Source organism: Rattus norvegicus, chromosome 14, assembly GCF_021556685.1.
Source record: "Rattus norvegicus strain SHRSP/BbbUtx chromosome 14, alternate assembly SHRSP_T2T, whole genome shotgun sequence".
In the NCBI taxonomy this organism is placed as follows: Eukaryota; Metazoa; Chordata; class Mammalia; order Rodentia; family Muridae; genus Rattus; species Rattus norvegicus.
In genome coordinates this window covers 85,381,120-85,395,801 of record NC_141547.1, presented here as the reverse complement: position 1 = coordinate 85,395,801, position 14,682 = coordinate 85,381,120, and the positions used below count along the sequence as shown (strand labels likewise).

At 48.3% G+C, this 14,682-nt stretch overlaps 1 protein-coding gene across 2 annotated transcripts in view; it reads left to right on the top strand.

The window, feature by feature from the left end:
* Positions 1–14,465, top strand: part of Nudcd3 (NudC domain containing 3) — an 81,904-nt gene extending 67,439 nt beyond the window's left edge. Inside the window, 2 exon segments of one of the 2 annotated variants that reach the window (NM_001419338.1) lie at positions 6,834–7,022; positions 12,022–14,465. In NM_001419338.1, coding sequence (NP_001406267.1) covers positions 6,834–7,022; positions 12,022–12,132 — 300 coding nt within the window. In that variant the 3' untranslated portion in view covers positions 12,133–14,465. 2 annotated transcript variants of the gene reach the window in all.
* Positions 14,466–14,682: the final 217 nt, after the last annotated feature.

Sequence of the window (14,682 nt, the reverse complement as noted above, 5' to 3'; positions counted from 1 at the left end):
GGGACACTCACATAGGGTCCTTGCAGCATCTGTGAAGAGGAGTGGCGTTCTCAGCTCTCATTGGTATCCCTAGAGTCTGCAATAAGAGCTTCTGACCTTCTCACCTCCAAGCAGGGGAGTGCCACTTGCTTCTCAGCCCTTCCACGTGTCCTGCTGCTTCTCCCTTTGTGGTGGATCCCACCCCAGACAGTCAGGGCAGGCAGGGGTGGCAGCTAAAACCGTGTGACAGTTCTTGCCTTCCTCCCTCCCTCCCTCCCTCCCTCCCACACTTGAGAATGTTAAATGAGACTTCTTGACTCAGGCAAGCTCCTTGCCTGGTTACAGAGATGTAAAATCAGCCGTGGCAACGGCACCAGCTACTTTACTGACTCTCCATTTGGTTTCAGAAGCCAGGCACAGAGCTTGTGTACTGTCCTCGTTTCTCCCTCCCTATGGAGGGCTGGCAAGCTGGCTGCCCTCTGCAGTGCGTGGGCAGCTGTAGGCAGGCAGCAGGCTCTGCTTCAGGGACTCTTGGCCATGGCTGTGGTGCAGAGGTAGTAGGATCTTCCTGAGCAGTGAATGCCATTGCGCGCGCGCACACACACACACACACACACACACACACACACACACACACACACACACCCCTTCATGTACTGACATCTCACACACACACTACTTAGCACGCTTGGAGAGCGCTAGAATATTTTCTGAAGAAATAGTAGATGTTGGCGCTCAGGCTTTAAAGCTTACTGCACTATGTTTATTTATGACTTTTTTTTTAGCCCTGTGAGTATTTTTATATATGCTGCACCTCCCTGACTGTATTGAGATGATTTCCTGAAGTTATTATTTCTCAAAGAGTGGAACCCTAGGATAATTGCTCTGTGGGTCTCCCTGAAGGGTGCAGCATTTCTAAGTGGCACCAGTGCTGTGTCAGCACCGACACCCCTCGTCTCCTGGCCACGGACTACTTGATGTTCCTTGCCATTTGTCTGGGCATCTCCAGTTTTCATGTAAGGATGAAAGAATCCATTGTTGGCCTTCCCTGAGTTGTAAGCCCCCTTTCCTGCTGTAATAACATTTCCTGGCCTGTGAAGAGGCCCATGCAGGTCATTTACCCATCGTGTTCATTAATCTAGAATGGAAGCTACAGATTACGTTATTTTAGTGTTTTGGCACGTGCCTCCAATCTCATCTGTATCCGTACTGGATGTGAGCCCTTGTACCTGTAGTGCAGTGCTATCTCCAGGTCGAGTCCTGTTTCCAGTTTTTGTCATGGTTCTTAACGTTACTTCTGACCCCTGATGCCAGTAGGGCAGAGCTGAGGCTTGGAGATCACACAGAGGACAGTGACCTGACTTGTTGCTCCAAATGAAAGTGGGACTGTGCTGAACAGTGTGGACAGGCCCTCAGCACCTCCTCCTGTGGAGTAGGAAGAAAGCGGTACACAGCTTTGTAGCATTGTGTTGTCCCCGCTCTTCCAAGTGTAGGTGTATTCTGCCTCCCTGGGTGAGATCCATGGCCATGTCCTTTCTGACCTGTGCAGTCTTAGTTTTTACTTTAATTTCTTTAGCTCAAAAAGGCAGTTGATGACATTGAAAATCAGGGACTGCTTGTATAGTGCTGGCTTGCAGCATATCCACAGGAGTCAGGCTGCCCACATCTCCTCACAGTGGGTGTCGAGCTGAGCAGGTGCTCCCGCCATGCTGTCATCTCACCCCATTATCTGCCCTTGTTCCAAGGTGCCTTCCTGGAAGGAACGTCCCACAACATTCCCGTTGGCCCAAACTCAATCACACGGGCAGCTGCGAGGAGTAAAGCCATCCTCACTGGGCACAGTGCTTCCCTGAATAGAAATGAGGTTCCGTTACTAAGGAAGGAAAGGGATATAAATGCTGGTGAGTCATCGGCACAGATCGGGGGATGCTGAGGTAAGTTTATTCACACTGAGGGTGAAGTTTTTCTGTGAGGACATTTTGGGAGCACTGTTCAGTCAGTGACAGTCTGGGGTCCCTCTGGGAAATTATTATGTTCTGGGACCAGGCAGATAAAAGAGGACCTGGAAAATGAGAGTGTATCCAGGAAATGATGAGGTCACAGTGACCTTGTAGAGGGCACCTAATTCTGACCCAATGAATGGTTCAGAGTGACTTTCTAAACCACTGAGAAAAGAGGCCAGGAGGCAGGTGCTCACTTTAGCAGTGCTTATGCCCTGTCAGTAAGTAGAAACTGGCTGCAAGGTCAGGTGTCCCAACCTGTCGGGAGGTGGGACCTCATAGGAACCTAAGATCTTGACATTTGGTATGTTGGTGACAATGTGGGAAGCCCTGGGATGAGAGGGAACATCCTTGCAGGACGCCTGCAGGTGGACCACAGACACACCTGGGTACCTCAGGAGACACTAGACACGGTCCTTAGCAAAGTAGAGAGGACGACCATGGTCCTGTGCTGCTGGGGGGCTGAGGCCAGGCTGCTACTTCAGAGGACTTGCCTAGTCTTAGAAAGTAACTCAGGGTAAAGGGCCGGTACAATGTTCTTTACTCTCAAATGGTTCATAAACAAACATTATTATGTTGTATGCCAACACATAGAGTGCAAGAGCTGCTAAATGCCTGTGTGGCTCTCTGTACTTTGAGCAATGTGTAAATTTGAAGTTATTTGTAAATAAATGAGTGGTATTGCAAGCATACAAGGAAACTCAGCATCATTAGGGGGGAAAAGTCAAAATTACAGTGAGAGGCCTTATATACCTGTGAGAGTGGCTAAGAAGCCCACAGTGCTCAATTTGAAGGAGCTGTGGTACCCTGAACTCACTGCTGCCGTGAGCGCCAGGCGGTGGGCATAGCCAGTGTGCTCACATTGCATAACAACCTACTCTATGCTCCCAAGAGGTGGAAACACACAGATCCTCACGATAGCTTCCTGCCCAACTGCCAAACCTTAGGAACATCTCCATGGCCATGGACAGATAGTGTTCACCTACGTCAGTGATGCTTAGAACTTGTCGGCTAACTTGTCAACTTCTGGGACATGAAGCTATTTAAAAAATAAAGGATAGGTCCTAGGTGTGAGGATAAGGAGCCAGACAGAACAGCACATGAAATGCTTTGTGGAAAAGGAGGCCAGGCCAGTGAAGGGTGAGGAGAATCACACTAGCACTGCAGCCTTACTTAATCTTTGACTGCCCACTCAGAGCATTCACAAAATTTTTAGAAATACCGTCTTGGATTTTCCAAGCATCTTTGGTGTGGTCTGCTGCCCCAGATTCAAGAGCATCCTGGACCTTAGGAGAGAGGTCACTGAGGAAAATACTGGCCCGTGTATGCTTGTATGTAGCCAGGCAAAGGAATAACGATTAAGCTGCTGCATCCCTGAAAATAGCTATAACAACAACCAAAAATCCCAAATGTCCACGAGGGAGCAGATGGAGCCTTTCCTTGTGCAGCACCAGGATGTCCAGCTCCAATGGAAAACAATGAGGTGGATTCTTGAAACCTGCAGTAGAGGTGCCAAGTGAGCCAGCAGTTCCATTCGTAGGTAAATGCCAAAGGAGCCGAAAGGGGGAGAATGGATGGTTAGGTTGTGGTAAGTTTATCCTGTGGAATGCTTTCAGCACGGAGAGGAATGAAGTTCTGCTACAAGCCACAGTACGATGTCCTTCAGAAACTCTATAATAAGTGAAATAAGTCAACACAGCAATATAAGGTTTCATTTGTGTGACATCTGATGAGACCAGTAATTGTGCCAGAGGTGTCGGAGAAGATATTTAAGAGACTTTATTATGGTAAAATGAAGAGCGACTACAACTGGCTGTAGGCTTCTTTCTGGAGTGATGTTTGAGGGTATAGACATGACGGCTGGTTGCATACCATCGTGGATGTGCCAAATGCCATTCGACTGTTCACCTTTGGGGAAAAAAAGTGTTATGTAATTTCACAATAAAAAAATTGTTTTTAAAACAAGGTGGCTGACATCTTTTACCAGCATAAATCAGTGATGCATTTTGGTGATTCTTGGTGATGCAATGTTGGTGAAACCACGCTCTCTGGTACGGTAGACCTGGATGCTAGTAACATCCAGTTAGATAGCTGACACGCACACCTGACTGAGGAATGTTTGTGTTTCATTATAGACATTTTAAAGCTGGTTGTTGTGTCTGTACATACTTTTAATCCTAGTTCTCAGGGACAGGATAATCATGAAATCATGAACTCAAGGACAGCCTTAACTAGATACAGACCTGGTCTCAAAAGGGGGATGAAGGTGGGGTGGGGTGGGGTGGGGGGTTGAGGGACTTGGGAGATGGCTTCGTGGGCAAGAACATTTGCTGTGCAAGCATGAAGACTGAGGTTGAATCTCCAGTATGCATGTTGTGTGATTTTGTTTGTTTGTGTGTTTTAGCAAACAATAGCCAAAACCATGCATTAGTTGTTTGTCTTAAATGGGGAGTGGAGCCAGATCCCAGGAGCTCACTGGCCAGCAACCCTAGCTTCATAGGGTGAAGAGCAATAGAGGAAAATGCCCAACATCCTCCTCTGCTCTCCACTTATACACAGCGGGCGGGCATACACACTTGTACTTGTGCAGAACACTCATATACACAAAGAACCTAAAATGTAGTGCGTCGTATATTACTTGTCTGGTATGCACAATTCCCTTAGTTTTATCCTTACTGCTACAATAAATTTTTTTGAGATTTGTTTTAGAAGAATTTGAGCATGTTCCTATAATTAGAAGTTTTGTGAAAATAAATATAGATAAAATATTTCTAATGATCAAAAATGATAGGATTTATCATGAATTCTGTTAATTTGCTAAGTATACGGGTAGACCTGGAATGGGATGAACCCTACCCATCTTCCCACTGTAGACTTGTAAGGGAATCTTTCCCTGGCAGGTGGCTGTAATCTACTCTCTCCTTTGGGGCAGACCAGAGACTTGTCCTGTGTTCCATTTCTCATCATGTCTGTGGATCTGTGGGGTTGAGCATCTGTGTAGACTTGGTGATAGTTTAGAGTCTGGTCCTTGTGGTGTATAAAGGTCCACTAGCAATAGCTGATCTGCAGACAGTGTTGGATCTTTCCCTGGAGTGCTGTTGGTGGGCTCGGAGCCGAAGGAGGCTCTACCTCCCACAGCCCTGACTTAGAGGATTTGTCTTTATCATAAATAGTCACGATAATGTGTATGTTACAGAGCCTGGGGGGTATCTAATAATTTACTACTGTAGATCTCAGTAATGACCCTTATTGATAAAGATAAAAGGCTCTCTTCTTTCCAGCAGTTCTTCTGTAAGCACCTGAGAATGTTTTCTGGAATAGAGTAAGCATATTTCCTACTTGAAGGTTCTTCACCCCTCGAGCTTTGTAAAGACAGGGCAGAATTCTCGGCATTAGGGTTTCTCTGGGGCTTATTTGAGGTCCCTACCTCATAAGCTGCACATCATTTTAGGGCCTATGGATTGGAATATCTAGAATAGTTTTGTTTATAAGTTGGGGCTGAACAGCAGAAGTCATTTACTGGTGGAGCCCACAGTAGGCAGGTACTTTCACCTATTTAAAAAAAAATGTGTTTTTTTCCCTCCTCGTTTATTTTATGTATATGGTTGTTTTGCTTGCAAACCGCATGTGCACAATGCTCAGAAAGGCCAGAAGAGGGTGTTAGGTCCTATGGGACTGGCATTGTGGGCAGTTAGAAACCATCATTCGGGTACTAGGAATCAAACCCAGGTCCCCCGGAAGAGCAGCCAGTGATGTGAACTGGTGCATCATCTCTTTGGCCCCTCTTCTCCATGTTCATTACCTGGTACTTTGGGCGTAAGGAGTAGTAATTATAAGGTACTGGTGTCATATCATGATTACAGGTTTGTGGCTTGTTTTTTCCCATCACAGTCATCATACCTTGCTCTACTCCAGTAAAGGTTTCTTGATGAGCCATCCAGCCAGTGACCACGAAGGCTACTGCCAGTGCTTCTAGTTTCTTTTGTGTGCCCATTTGACTTGGGGAATGATGTGTCTTTTACTGCATCCTTGTGACAAAAGCAGCCGTGTCCTTGAACACCAGTTTTGTAAGGTGCTGCTGTTCTTTGTTCCTCTCTTGCTAAAATTCCACTTGGCTTCTGAGTTTCTGTGGTCATAAGTTTTACAGATTCCAATACTAAGGGCACTGCGTGGTATTGGGTAGATGCTGCTTTGCTTGACCACATTGATCTAGACGATCCTGCAGCTTGAGTTCAGCTCCTCTTGGGCACCTCTCTGAACCATTGGAAGCTAAGAGCTGGGACTGGAGGGTTACTCCAGGTATCAAGGATCCTTGGAAAATTTGGTTATGTGTTAGGCTGCACGCTTCCTCTCAGAGGTTCCACCTCCCATAAAGGCAGCAGAAGACTAAGTGTGGCTTTTGGAAGGAAGAAAGATCATCGCCAAGAGAGGCACTTGGTTGAGCTGGCCAGGGACAAGGCCTTACCAAGCAGTGTGTAACAGTGTGGGAAGGAAGGCTCAGGGCCAAGTTTTAGAAAACAGTGTCTGCCTAGGAAGTGTGGACACTTGTGGTAACAGTGTTCTGACTCTGAGGACTAAGACCTGTAAGATACAGGTCTCCTTAAGTGCCTTCAACATGACCTGTGGCTCAGAGGTTCCTGTGTGTGACCTCATATACCTGCTCATTCAGTCACCTTCCCTTTGTGCAGGTCCTAAGCTCAGCCTAGACTGCCTGCCCTCACACACTGTGCTGTCCCCAGCACAGTAAACCTTTCCTCTGCTAGGTTCTGTCCACAGTTCTATGTATTCTTTCCCCAGAGGCTTGGGTTGTCTCCTGCCATACTTGATACAGGTTTTTCTCCCTGCTTCTCCCAGGTGAATCTGAGCAAAGTTGGCGAGTACTGGTGGAGTGCCATCCTGGAGGGAGAAGAACCCATCGACATCGACAAGATCAACAAGGAGCGCTCCATGGCCACTGTGGATGAGGAGGAACAGGCAGTCCTGGACAGACTCACTTTTGACTACCACCAGAAACTGCAGGGCAAGCCCCAGAGCCACGAGCTGGTATGAGCACCATGGCCCTTCTTGTACCTTCAGCAGGTGGGCGGTCATGCTGGTAGGGAAGAGGGCATGAGAATAGGCTACTCCTGGCTGCCTGCTTCAGCTCTGTAATGTCCTGCCTACCTAGGGAAGCCCAACTGCTCATGTCACCTATTCCTCACCTGAGGACAGATTAACATTGCTATTCAGTTATATCTCGTACCTGAGCTGTAAGCTCTGGTGGCACAGTCTTGAGGGTGTCTCTTTATTTACCCTGAACACACCATAGCTTAGAGTTGTCGAGTGCTGATGACTCCTTATGCCCTATCTCCAGGCAGCTTCCTGGAGCTCTGAGAGTCCCATTGGTGGAAGAAGGGAGGGCCAGGCTTCAGGGCCAACTTAGGTTCTGACTGCAAAAGCTAATGCACAGCAGAAGTAGGTGAGTCAAGTGTAGTGCCAGGGCTGTGACAAGGGAGTGTGAGGTCAGCAGCTTCTCAGAGAGCAGAACGCTGTGCCTGGCCTGTATAGTGCCCAGGGACAGGCTGCTGGTGGCAAAGAATGATTGCTTAGATAAACACATTTGTTCTCCCTCTTAATAACCCTGAGAGTAGCTATTAGGGAAGAAAAGGCTGTTGCTTTGGGTTCTCATCACTGTCAAATGCCCAGCCAAACAGCCCATGAGCTTGTGTGCATGTAGACCAAGCATGGCTCAGAGAAGGATTGGCAACTTGGGTATAGGCTATCAATAGAAAGGCAGCCCTCAGGGCTCCAGAGAAGTTAATGTGTGTGCCCTGTTGTCTCTGAAGGAGCCTCTCTTCGTGGTTTGTTTGGATTGTCCTGACTTTCCCTTCAGAGTAGCACAGTACATGGGGCAAGGTCTTTAGTATGCTCTGTTGTTGCATTGGCCACTCTAGTCTGTTTCCATGGACATGTTTCCTATGAGTGAGGTCAGGAAGCCCTTAGAGGCAGCACCGGTGTCCTTAGCTTTTCCCCCAGGCCACACCAGCATGTCATGAGCATGAAGTGTGCTAGTCAGGGTGGGTTGACAGACTGTAGGCTCTGCACAAGGGTTCTTGTTAGATCATCTGCTTCAAAATGAAGAGATTGAGGTTTGAGGTCTCAGGGTGTATTATGCTTCATAGCAACTCTAGCAGAGGGCTGGGGTTTACTTCTCTGTCCTGGCTCAGTGTGTGGTGAGGGGAAGGGCGTCTGTGAGGGGAAGGTCCATGTAATACAGAGGTTCTTAGGCAGAAGCTTGGAACTTTGGAACCTCACCTTAGCAGAGGTAGCCAGACCTGCTTGGTCACAGTGTAATGCAGTCATGTTGGCCTGTGTCTGCTGAACAGAAGGTCTATCTGTGACACGCTGCCTCTCTGTTGGGACCTTATAGATTTGCTCACTCCTATGCCCAGGGTCAGGACTTTGTCCACAGAAGGACTTAGATGTGTATAAAAGGTGACGGCCAGAGAGGAGTCTGCCTTCACCAGAGAAGTGAATGCAGGTGCTGTCTATCATCCTGGGTAGATTGGAAGGAGAGGAGCTACCAAGTACCACTGATAAATTTTGCCACAGAATGCAGACTGCGGATGAGTGGCTCTCCATGCCTTCCCCAGGTGCTGGACTGAGTCTCTGTTGAAGAGAATCATTGAAATAGATACTGATTATGGCTTGAATTGCCTTTGTGCATGTATCAGACTTCAGTGGAGTCTTGTGCAGATTTGAACTGCGAGATGAAAGAGAAGCTAGGAGGGCCTACAGCTTTCTGCCCCTGTGAGTCTCAAGGTCTGGGATTGCGTCCCTTGTAGGACACATGTCAAAACAACCTTAGTGCCACTTGCCTGGGCGTTGTCAGCAGTGTGGGATTTGCATGACAGGTCAGCCCTGTGCACCCTGTGTCCCTTTTCCCTCCCAGCCTCTTGCCCCTTGACCTTGCACTTACTGTTCCTCTTGTCCAGCCCTCTTTTTTTCCTTTGGTGCTGATGCCCTCTGGCATGGCTTAGTGTCACCTTCCTCAAGGACAAATGGAAAACAGTCTGCGTCAATGAGAGCAAGCACACAGCTGCCTTCAAGAAATTAAGAGGCCAGCCTCTCTAATGTGACCTTATTCAAAGAATAGTTCAGCCTTATTCTGCAGTCTCAGTAACGGTCCTCTGAGGAACTGGCTGCTTTGTTCCCATCCTTGGAAGTCTTAGATCACCTAGTTGTGATGGCTACTTCCCAGCCTACTGTCCCAGGCTTGGAATAGGGTAGTATGCTTGTCTCCAGTAAACCAAGGCAGCTCTCAGGAAGTTCCTCACTGCCAGTCTGAAAACAGGCTAGCAAAAGGACCAAATGGTTACAGGGCTAATCCTCATACGTATGCACTGTGCACAAGCATACTGAATACAGTAGCCTGTGTGTGGGCTGCTCCTGGAAAGCTGGCTCACTCCAAAGGCAAGGCTTGGGGGAGCCCTATTTTTGCTTTCCATGAAGACTGCCCTCTTTGCCCACAAGACATTGCAGAAACCTGAGTGCGGAGCAGAAGGTCCTTAGACCTGTGCATAGAAGACTTAGACCTGTGCATAGAAGACTTAGACCTGTGCATAGAAGACTTGCCGTGGCTGGTATGCAGCGTCCACACAGCTTCTTATGATCGATCCAGCACTTGGAGACTGAGGAGACTGAACAGCAGCAACCCAGCTAAGGACCATAAGGAGGACCTCGAAGATGCTGTGCTCTAGTGGAAAGTCTTGAGTCTAAATTGATTTTGCTGTGGACTTGTCATGGATCTGGCAAGGGCCATTGAGGGAATGCGTGTGCTCGCCCAGATGAGGTCCCAGGAAGGCCTTCAAGGAGCCTAAGGCTTGGGTGGAACCCAATGTGATTCCCTCCCCAGAGCTGAAAGAATCAGGGTGGCCAAGGAAGCCTCTGGCTGTGGGTAGTCAGGAGCATAGCTCTTAGGGCTTTGTTAGATTTTCACTTGGCCCACTACCTGCCTAGTATCCGTGCTGAAGTGTGAGCTCCTTTCCAGGCTTGAAATGCCGTGGAGACACATCTTCAGCGCACAGCACCCTGCGGTTCCATGTAAAGTATCTTTAGTGCTTACTTTTATTGAACAAAGAAATAGAACTAGAAGGCAGGTCCAGGGCTGTGTGCTTCCTGATACAGCAGGTTAGCTCATAGTCAGTACTCACATGCAGGGGTTCGTGGGTAGTTGGGGTCACTTCTCTAGGATTGCCACTCCTAACTAGCAAAGAATGGAAATGGGGCCAGGTTCCTCTGCCAGCCTCCATCTGCTGTGCACGTTGGCAGTCAGTTACCAACGGGCTCTGTATTGATGCCCATTTATGGTGTAAACTTGAAGTTTTCTAAATCTGCCAGAATTTTAATTGTGCTTCTAATGCCACCAGTGCTTTGTATTTTAAAGCATTTTAATTTTGAAGTGGTGATATACGTCTTTTGTCATTTTTTAGTTCTCTAATGTCACCATAAGGTCACTTCTTTCCCACATCAACAAACAGCACCCTTTTCTCCGGCTGGATCTCAGGGTGGGTGGGCGCTCATCTCGAAGGGTTGTGTGGAACTGCACAGGTGCCGTTGCTCTGTCCGTGCCTCCATGTCTCCCTAGGACTCCTCCAGCCTGGGGCACTTAGCCCTGAACAAACAGTCACTGACATTGCATAGACAAGTGCCACTGTGTCCTAGGAATGAATCTGGTGATACACAGGATGGTTTGACCTCTACTTTGGCACTGGAGAAAGGGCCATGCACTCACCTTGGCATCCTGGGCTCCCTCGATTGTAAAAACAAACCAGGCAGCCTGCCTTTTGCTTAGTGGGTCCCCACAAGCCCCTGGGTTCTTGTTCACCCTGCACTGGCCAAGGCTCAGCAGCCTCCGGCTAGGTTATCTGGCTGGTCCCCTCTTGTCTTCTTCTGAGATTATACAGCGTCACACTTCTCATGGACAAAGATGAAGGCCTACTGTGTACTAAGTAACTAAGATATGCTTGTTGCTACTTCACTTAGGTTTAAAAACAAGCCAAGACTCACCTGGCAGGAAGCTTGGATTTTGTTTAACAATCCATAGTTCCGAGAATCCAGTAACTTTGCTGACATTCAAAATTTTCCACTTTGCTTTCAGTCTGTCATCCTCGTGATAAGGGCAGCAGCACCTGTCCTCTGCACCTGTTCTGCAGGGCTGTCTGCAACAGGTGCTCCATCGGGACAGTCTCTGGCCATGTGTCTTCTTGTTAGTCTTTTTGGTTTCCTATGGTTGGAAGGAAGGAAAGATCTCCTTATCTTTGGGTATGTCTATGGTGGAACTGAGGAAGGATTACCCATTAGCATAGGGACAGGTACTGTCACCAGGGACACAGCCTAGAACCACACAGCTCCAGTCTGCCTCTGTTTTTCAAAGACTAGACAGTTCAGTAGTGGCCGTAGACTGAGAGGAGCTAAGCCTACCAGCTCTTACTGTGTCCTAAAAGGCAGTGGGGCTTTTCTGACTGCTTGCCAGGTCTACAGTGAACATTTGGAGGTCTCTCCTCTCCTCTGTATCATCATTCTTGGTCAATCCCAGTATTGTCTGATGCATTTCTCAATGGCAAGAACTTCCTTCCTTGGGAAAAAGATGCTAGAACACCTCTGCATACCTTAGTCATGTGCCTGAGGGGCTGGGCACCACCCCTCATATCTGAATCATCTCCCTGGGGTTACTGTAGGCTCTGTGGGTTGTGTGGAACCTGGACAGACCTAATGAACTATAAAGAGCAGTCAGGGCTTCCCTGGAGACCAAAGCTGGAAAGCTAGAAGTTCAGTCTTGGGAGAGCAAAGACTCGTTCAGAGGAATGGCAGTCAGTAGGTGCCTCCCTTGGGCACAAACTACTTACTGCAGGGCCTGCTGTCCTCTGGCCATTTGGCCCTAGCAGGCAAATCCTCAAGCCCTGAAGAAGCAGGATGTCTCTTTGCCTGCAGGCAGTCTGTTCTAGGAGAAAGCATGCAGTGCCTTGTGATCTCCTTTAATCTCTCTATTTTCTGTTTGTAGAAAGTCCATGAGATGCTGAAGAAGGGGTGGGATGCTGAAGGCTCTCCCTTCCGAGGCCAGCGATTCGACCCGGCCATGTTCAACATCTCCCCAGGGGCTGTGCAGTTTTAATGACCGGAAGTAAAGGAAACCCTCGCCATCGGGGAGATGGAGAGTTGTCCTCCTCGCTCCCTGCATGCCAGGGACTCACCCCTCCTGATCAGTCCTAGCCATTTTTTCTTTCATGATGAACCAGGCCTTCCCTGCTGACCTTCCACCTTCAGACTATTCTAGAGAAGGTGCAGGGCCAGCTGCTTGGCAGTGTCTATGGCCAACACTAAATGAAGGTGTTTGACATGCAGGAGGGACATGGCCCAGCCTACTGGTAGCACATGTTCTGTCTCCACAGCAACCAGGCACTGCAGGCAGCATTTCCTTTCTCCCCTGTTCTCTCTGCTTGCTGTTGTTTTGACGCTATTCTGCTTGCTTGTCTTCTGATTGGGGATAAGGAGTGGCTGGGCTCAGACAAAGCTAAGTTGAATTGTGTGGGGCCAGGCACATGCATGAGGGCTAATGGGGCATGGCTCTGGGGCTCCTTCTGGGGCTGCTGTGGGGTTCCCTCACTTGTTGACCTGTCTGTCTGTCTGTCTGTCTGTCTGTCTGTCTGTCTGTCTCTCTCTCTCTCTCTCTCTCTCTCATATGTGTTTGTGTGCTGTGTGTGTATGTTTTCCATCTTGTTCATTTCTTTGTGAAAACACTTGGCCTGCCTCAGTTTTATGGGTAGAGCAGCAGAAACTAGGGTCTGTTTGAGATGTTGGGAGAAAGTTTGAGGTTCTGGCCTCTGGCCCAGGTGTGGCAAGGATCCTGTCTGTCCTCTGACTGCAGCTGCCTGCTTTGATCCTTGTTGAAGTGAACTAAGACTAGCCACCACTACTTGCTTCCCCCCATTAGACCTCCTCTTTGGGTATGCTGCATTGAAGCCTGGGTACCTTCAAGAAGAGATCACAGCATATTGGTAGTTCATTGGCAGATCGTGTCAACTACACTCCCTAAGGAGCTTTGACCCTGAAGGATGCCTCAGGAAGAAATGTGTATCCACTAGCTTGAAGGCAACTACAGTTGAGTCCAAGAAAATGAAGATTTCCCTGTGCCAATCACCAGACTGCTTCCTAGAGCTCAGAGCCTGTGTGGCCAGTCCAGCCAAGGGGTAAGAATCTGAGCAAGGGACCAGGACCCAGGTGTCCCAACCCTTTAAGGACTCTCTCTGTGGCTGTTGGTGCCTTGGCATCTCCATTTGCCTGGTTCTCAGTCTTGGTGTGCACAGCACTGGTTTCTGTACTCTGGTAACCAACCATACAAACTGCAAGAATTAAGACCCATTGAAGCCAAACAGCCTGCTCTCTGGAAATAGCCCTGCACCGAATTCCATGTCCACGTGCTTGGAAGGAGCCCTTGGAAGAGCAGATTGTAGAACTTACTCAACTGTTTAGACAGGAGCTGGCTCGTTGCTATCATTTGAGGGGTTTCTGGTTTATTTCTTAAAAGTCCATACTGGGATTTAATCTGTGGGCCCAGGTAGACCATGGTGGTAGGCAAGGGGTAGCATCGGAACCTAAATACCAACTCCAGCGTCTGAGCTTGTGATTGGACATTGGTTACCAGGTTGATGACATCTCTCTAAAGAGGTCATCATTTGGGAGTAGACTCTGTCACATTCACAAGATCCCCAGGACACTTCGCTTTTAGTTCTTGAAGTTTCCATCAAGGTCCTAGGATGTGCATGTCCCTGTCCCATGCAAGCTCTCCCACCTAGTGAAGGAAGTCTCGTGGTGTGTATGTATCTGCAGCCCTCTCTCTCAGCTGGCTGCCTCCCTCTCAGCTCTCATCCTGTGGGTAGTCTTGCAGAAGGAGTAATGATGTGGAAGAGCCCTGCATCTTTCTATTTAGGACAATGCTTCACTCTGTAGCGACTCATCTTCATCATTTTAGCATGGTTTTATTTTCCGTGTTATGTTTTTTTCTTTGTCGATGCCCCATTTGAGCAAACAAGGCTGTATAGAGAAAACAGCCTGAGGGATATAGTATTTGTGTAGAGGCCATGTGGCAGGAACCTGTGCTCTGTGACTGATCCCTGTGGCATGTGCATGGTGTGGTGGTGGCTACTGTGTCTACATGTCTGCATTACAGGGAGACTCAATCCCAACCAGCCGAGTAGATAGTTCTATGCCCTGTTCTTTGCCCTGAGGCCCTACCCTGGTTTCCAAGCCACTGAAGCTGGCACATTGCCTGTTTTCTCTTTTTAGACACGACAGCCACAGTTTGGCCTTTAAGTCCCACCAGCTGAGGTCTGAGGAAAGCAGGGTGACTCTGTCCCCTTTGTCCAAAGACCCAAAGAGTGGGGTGTCCAGCCTGCAAAGTCGCTCTGGCTCCTCGGTGTTGGTTTGCAATAAATCTGTATTTAAGCAGTTCTGGGTCTGTCTGTGACGTTCACTGTTAGGACACTGCCGTGAGTGGTCATTACCCTTGACTTCTGGCCATGAGTCCTGAGTCCCTGTACGTGGTTAACACTAAAACCAAATTCTCTGGGTTGTTCCTCATGACCTGTCACTACTTTTAGAAATTCTATAAGCTATTAATTTTTATTATTACTATAAAGACCCATTCAGAATCCTGAACCACCCT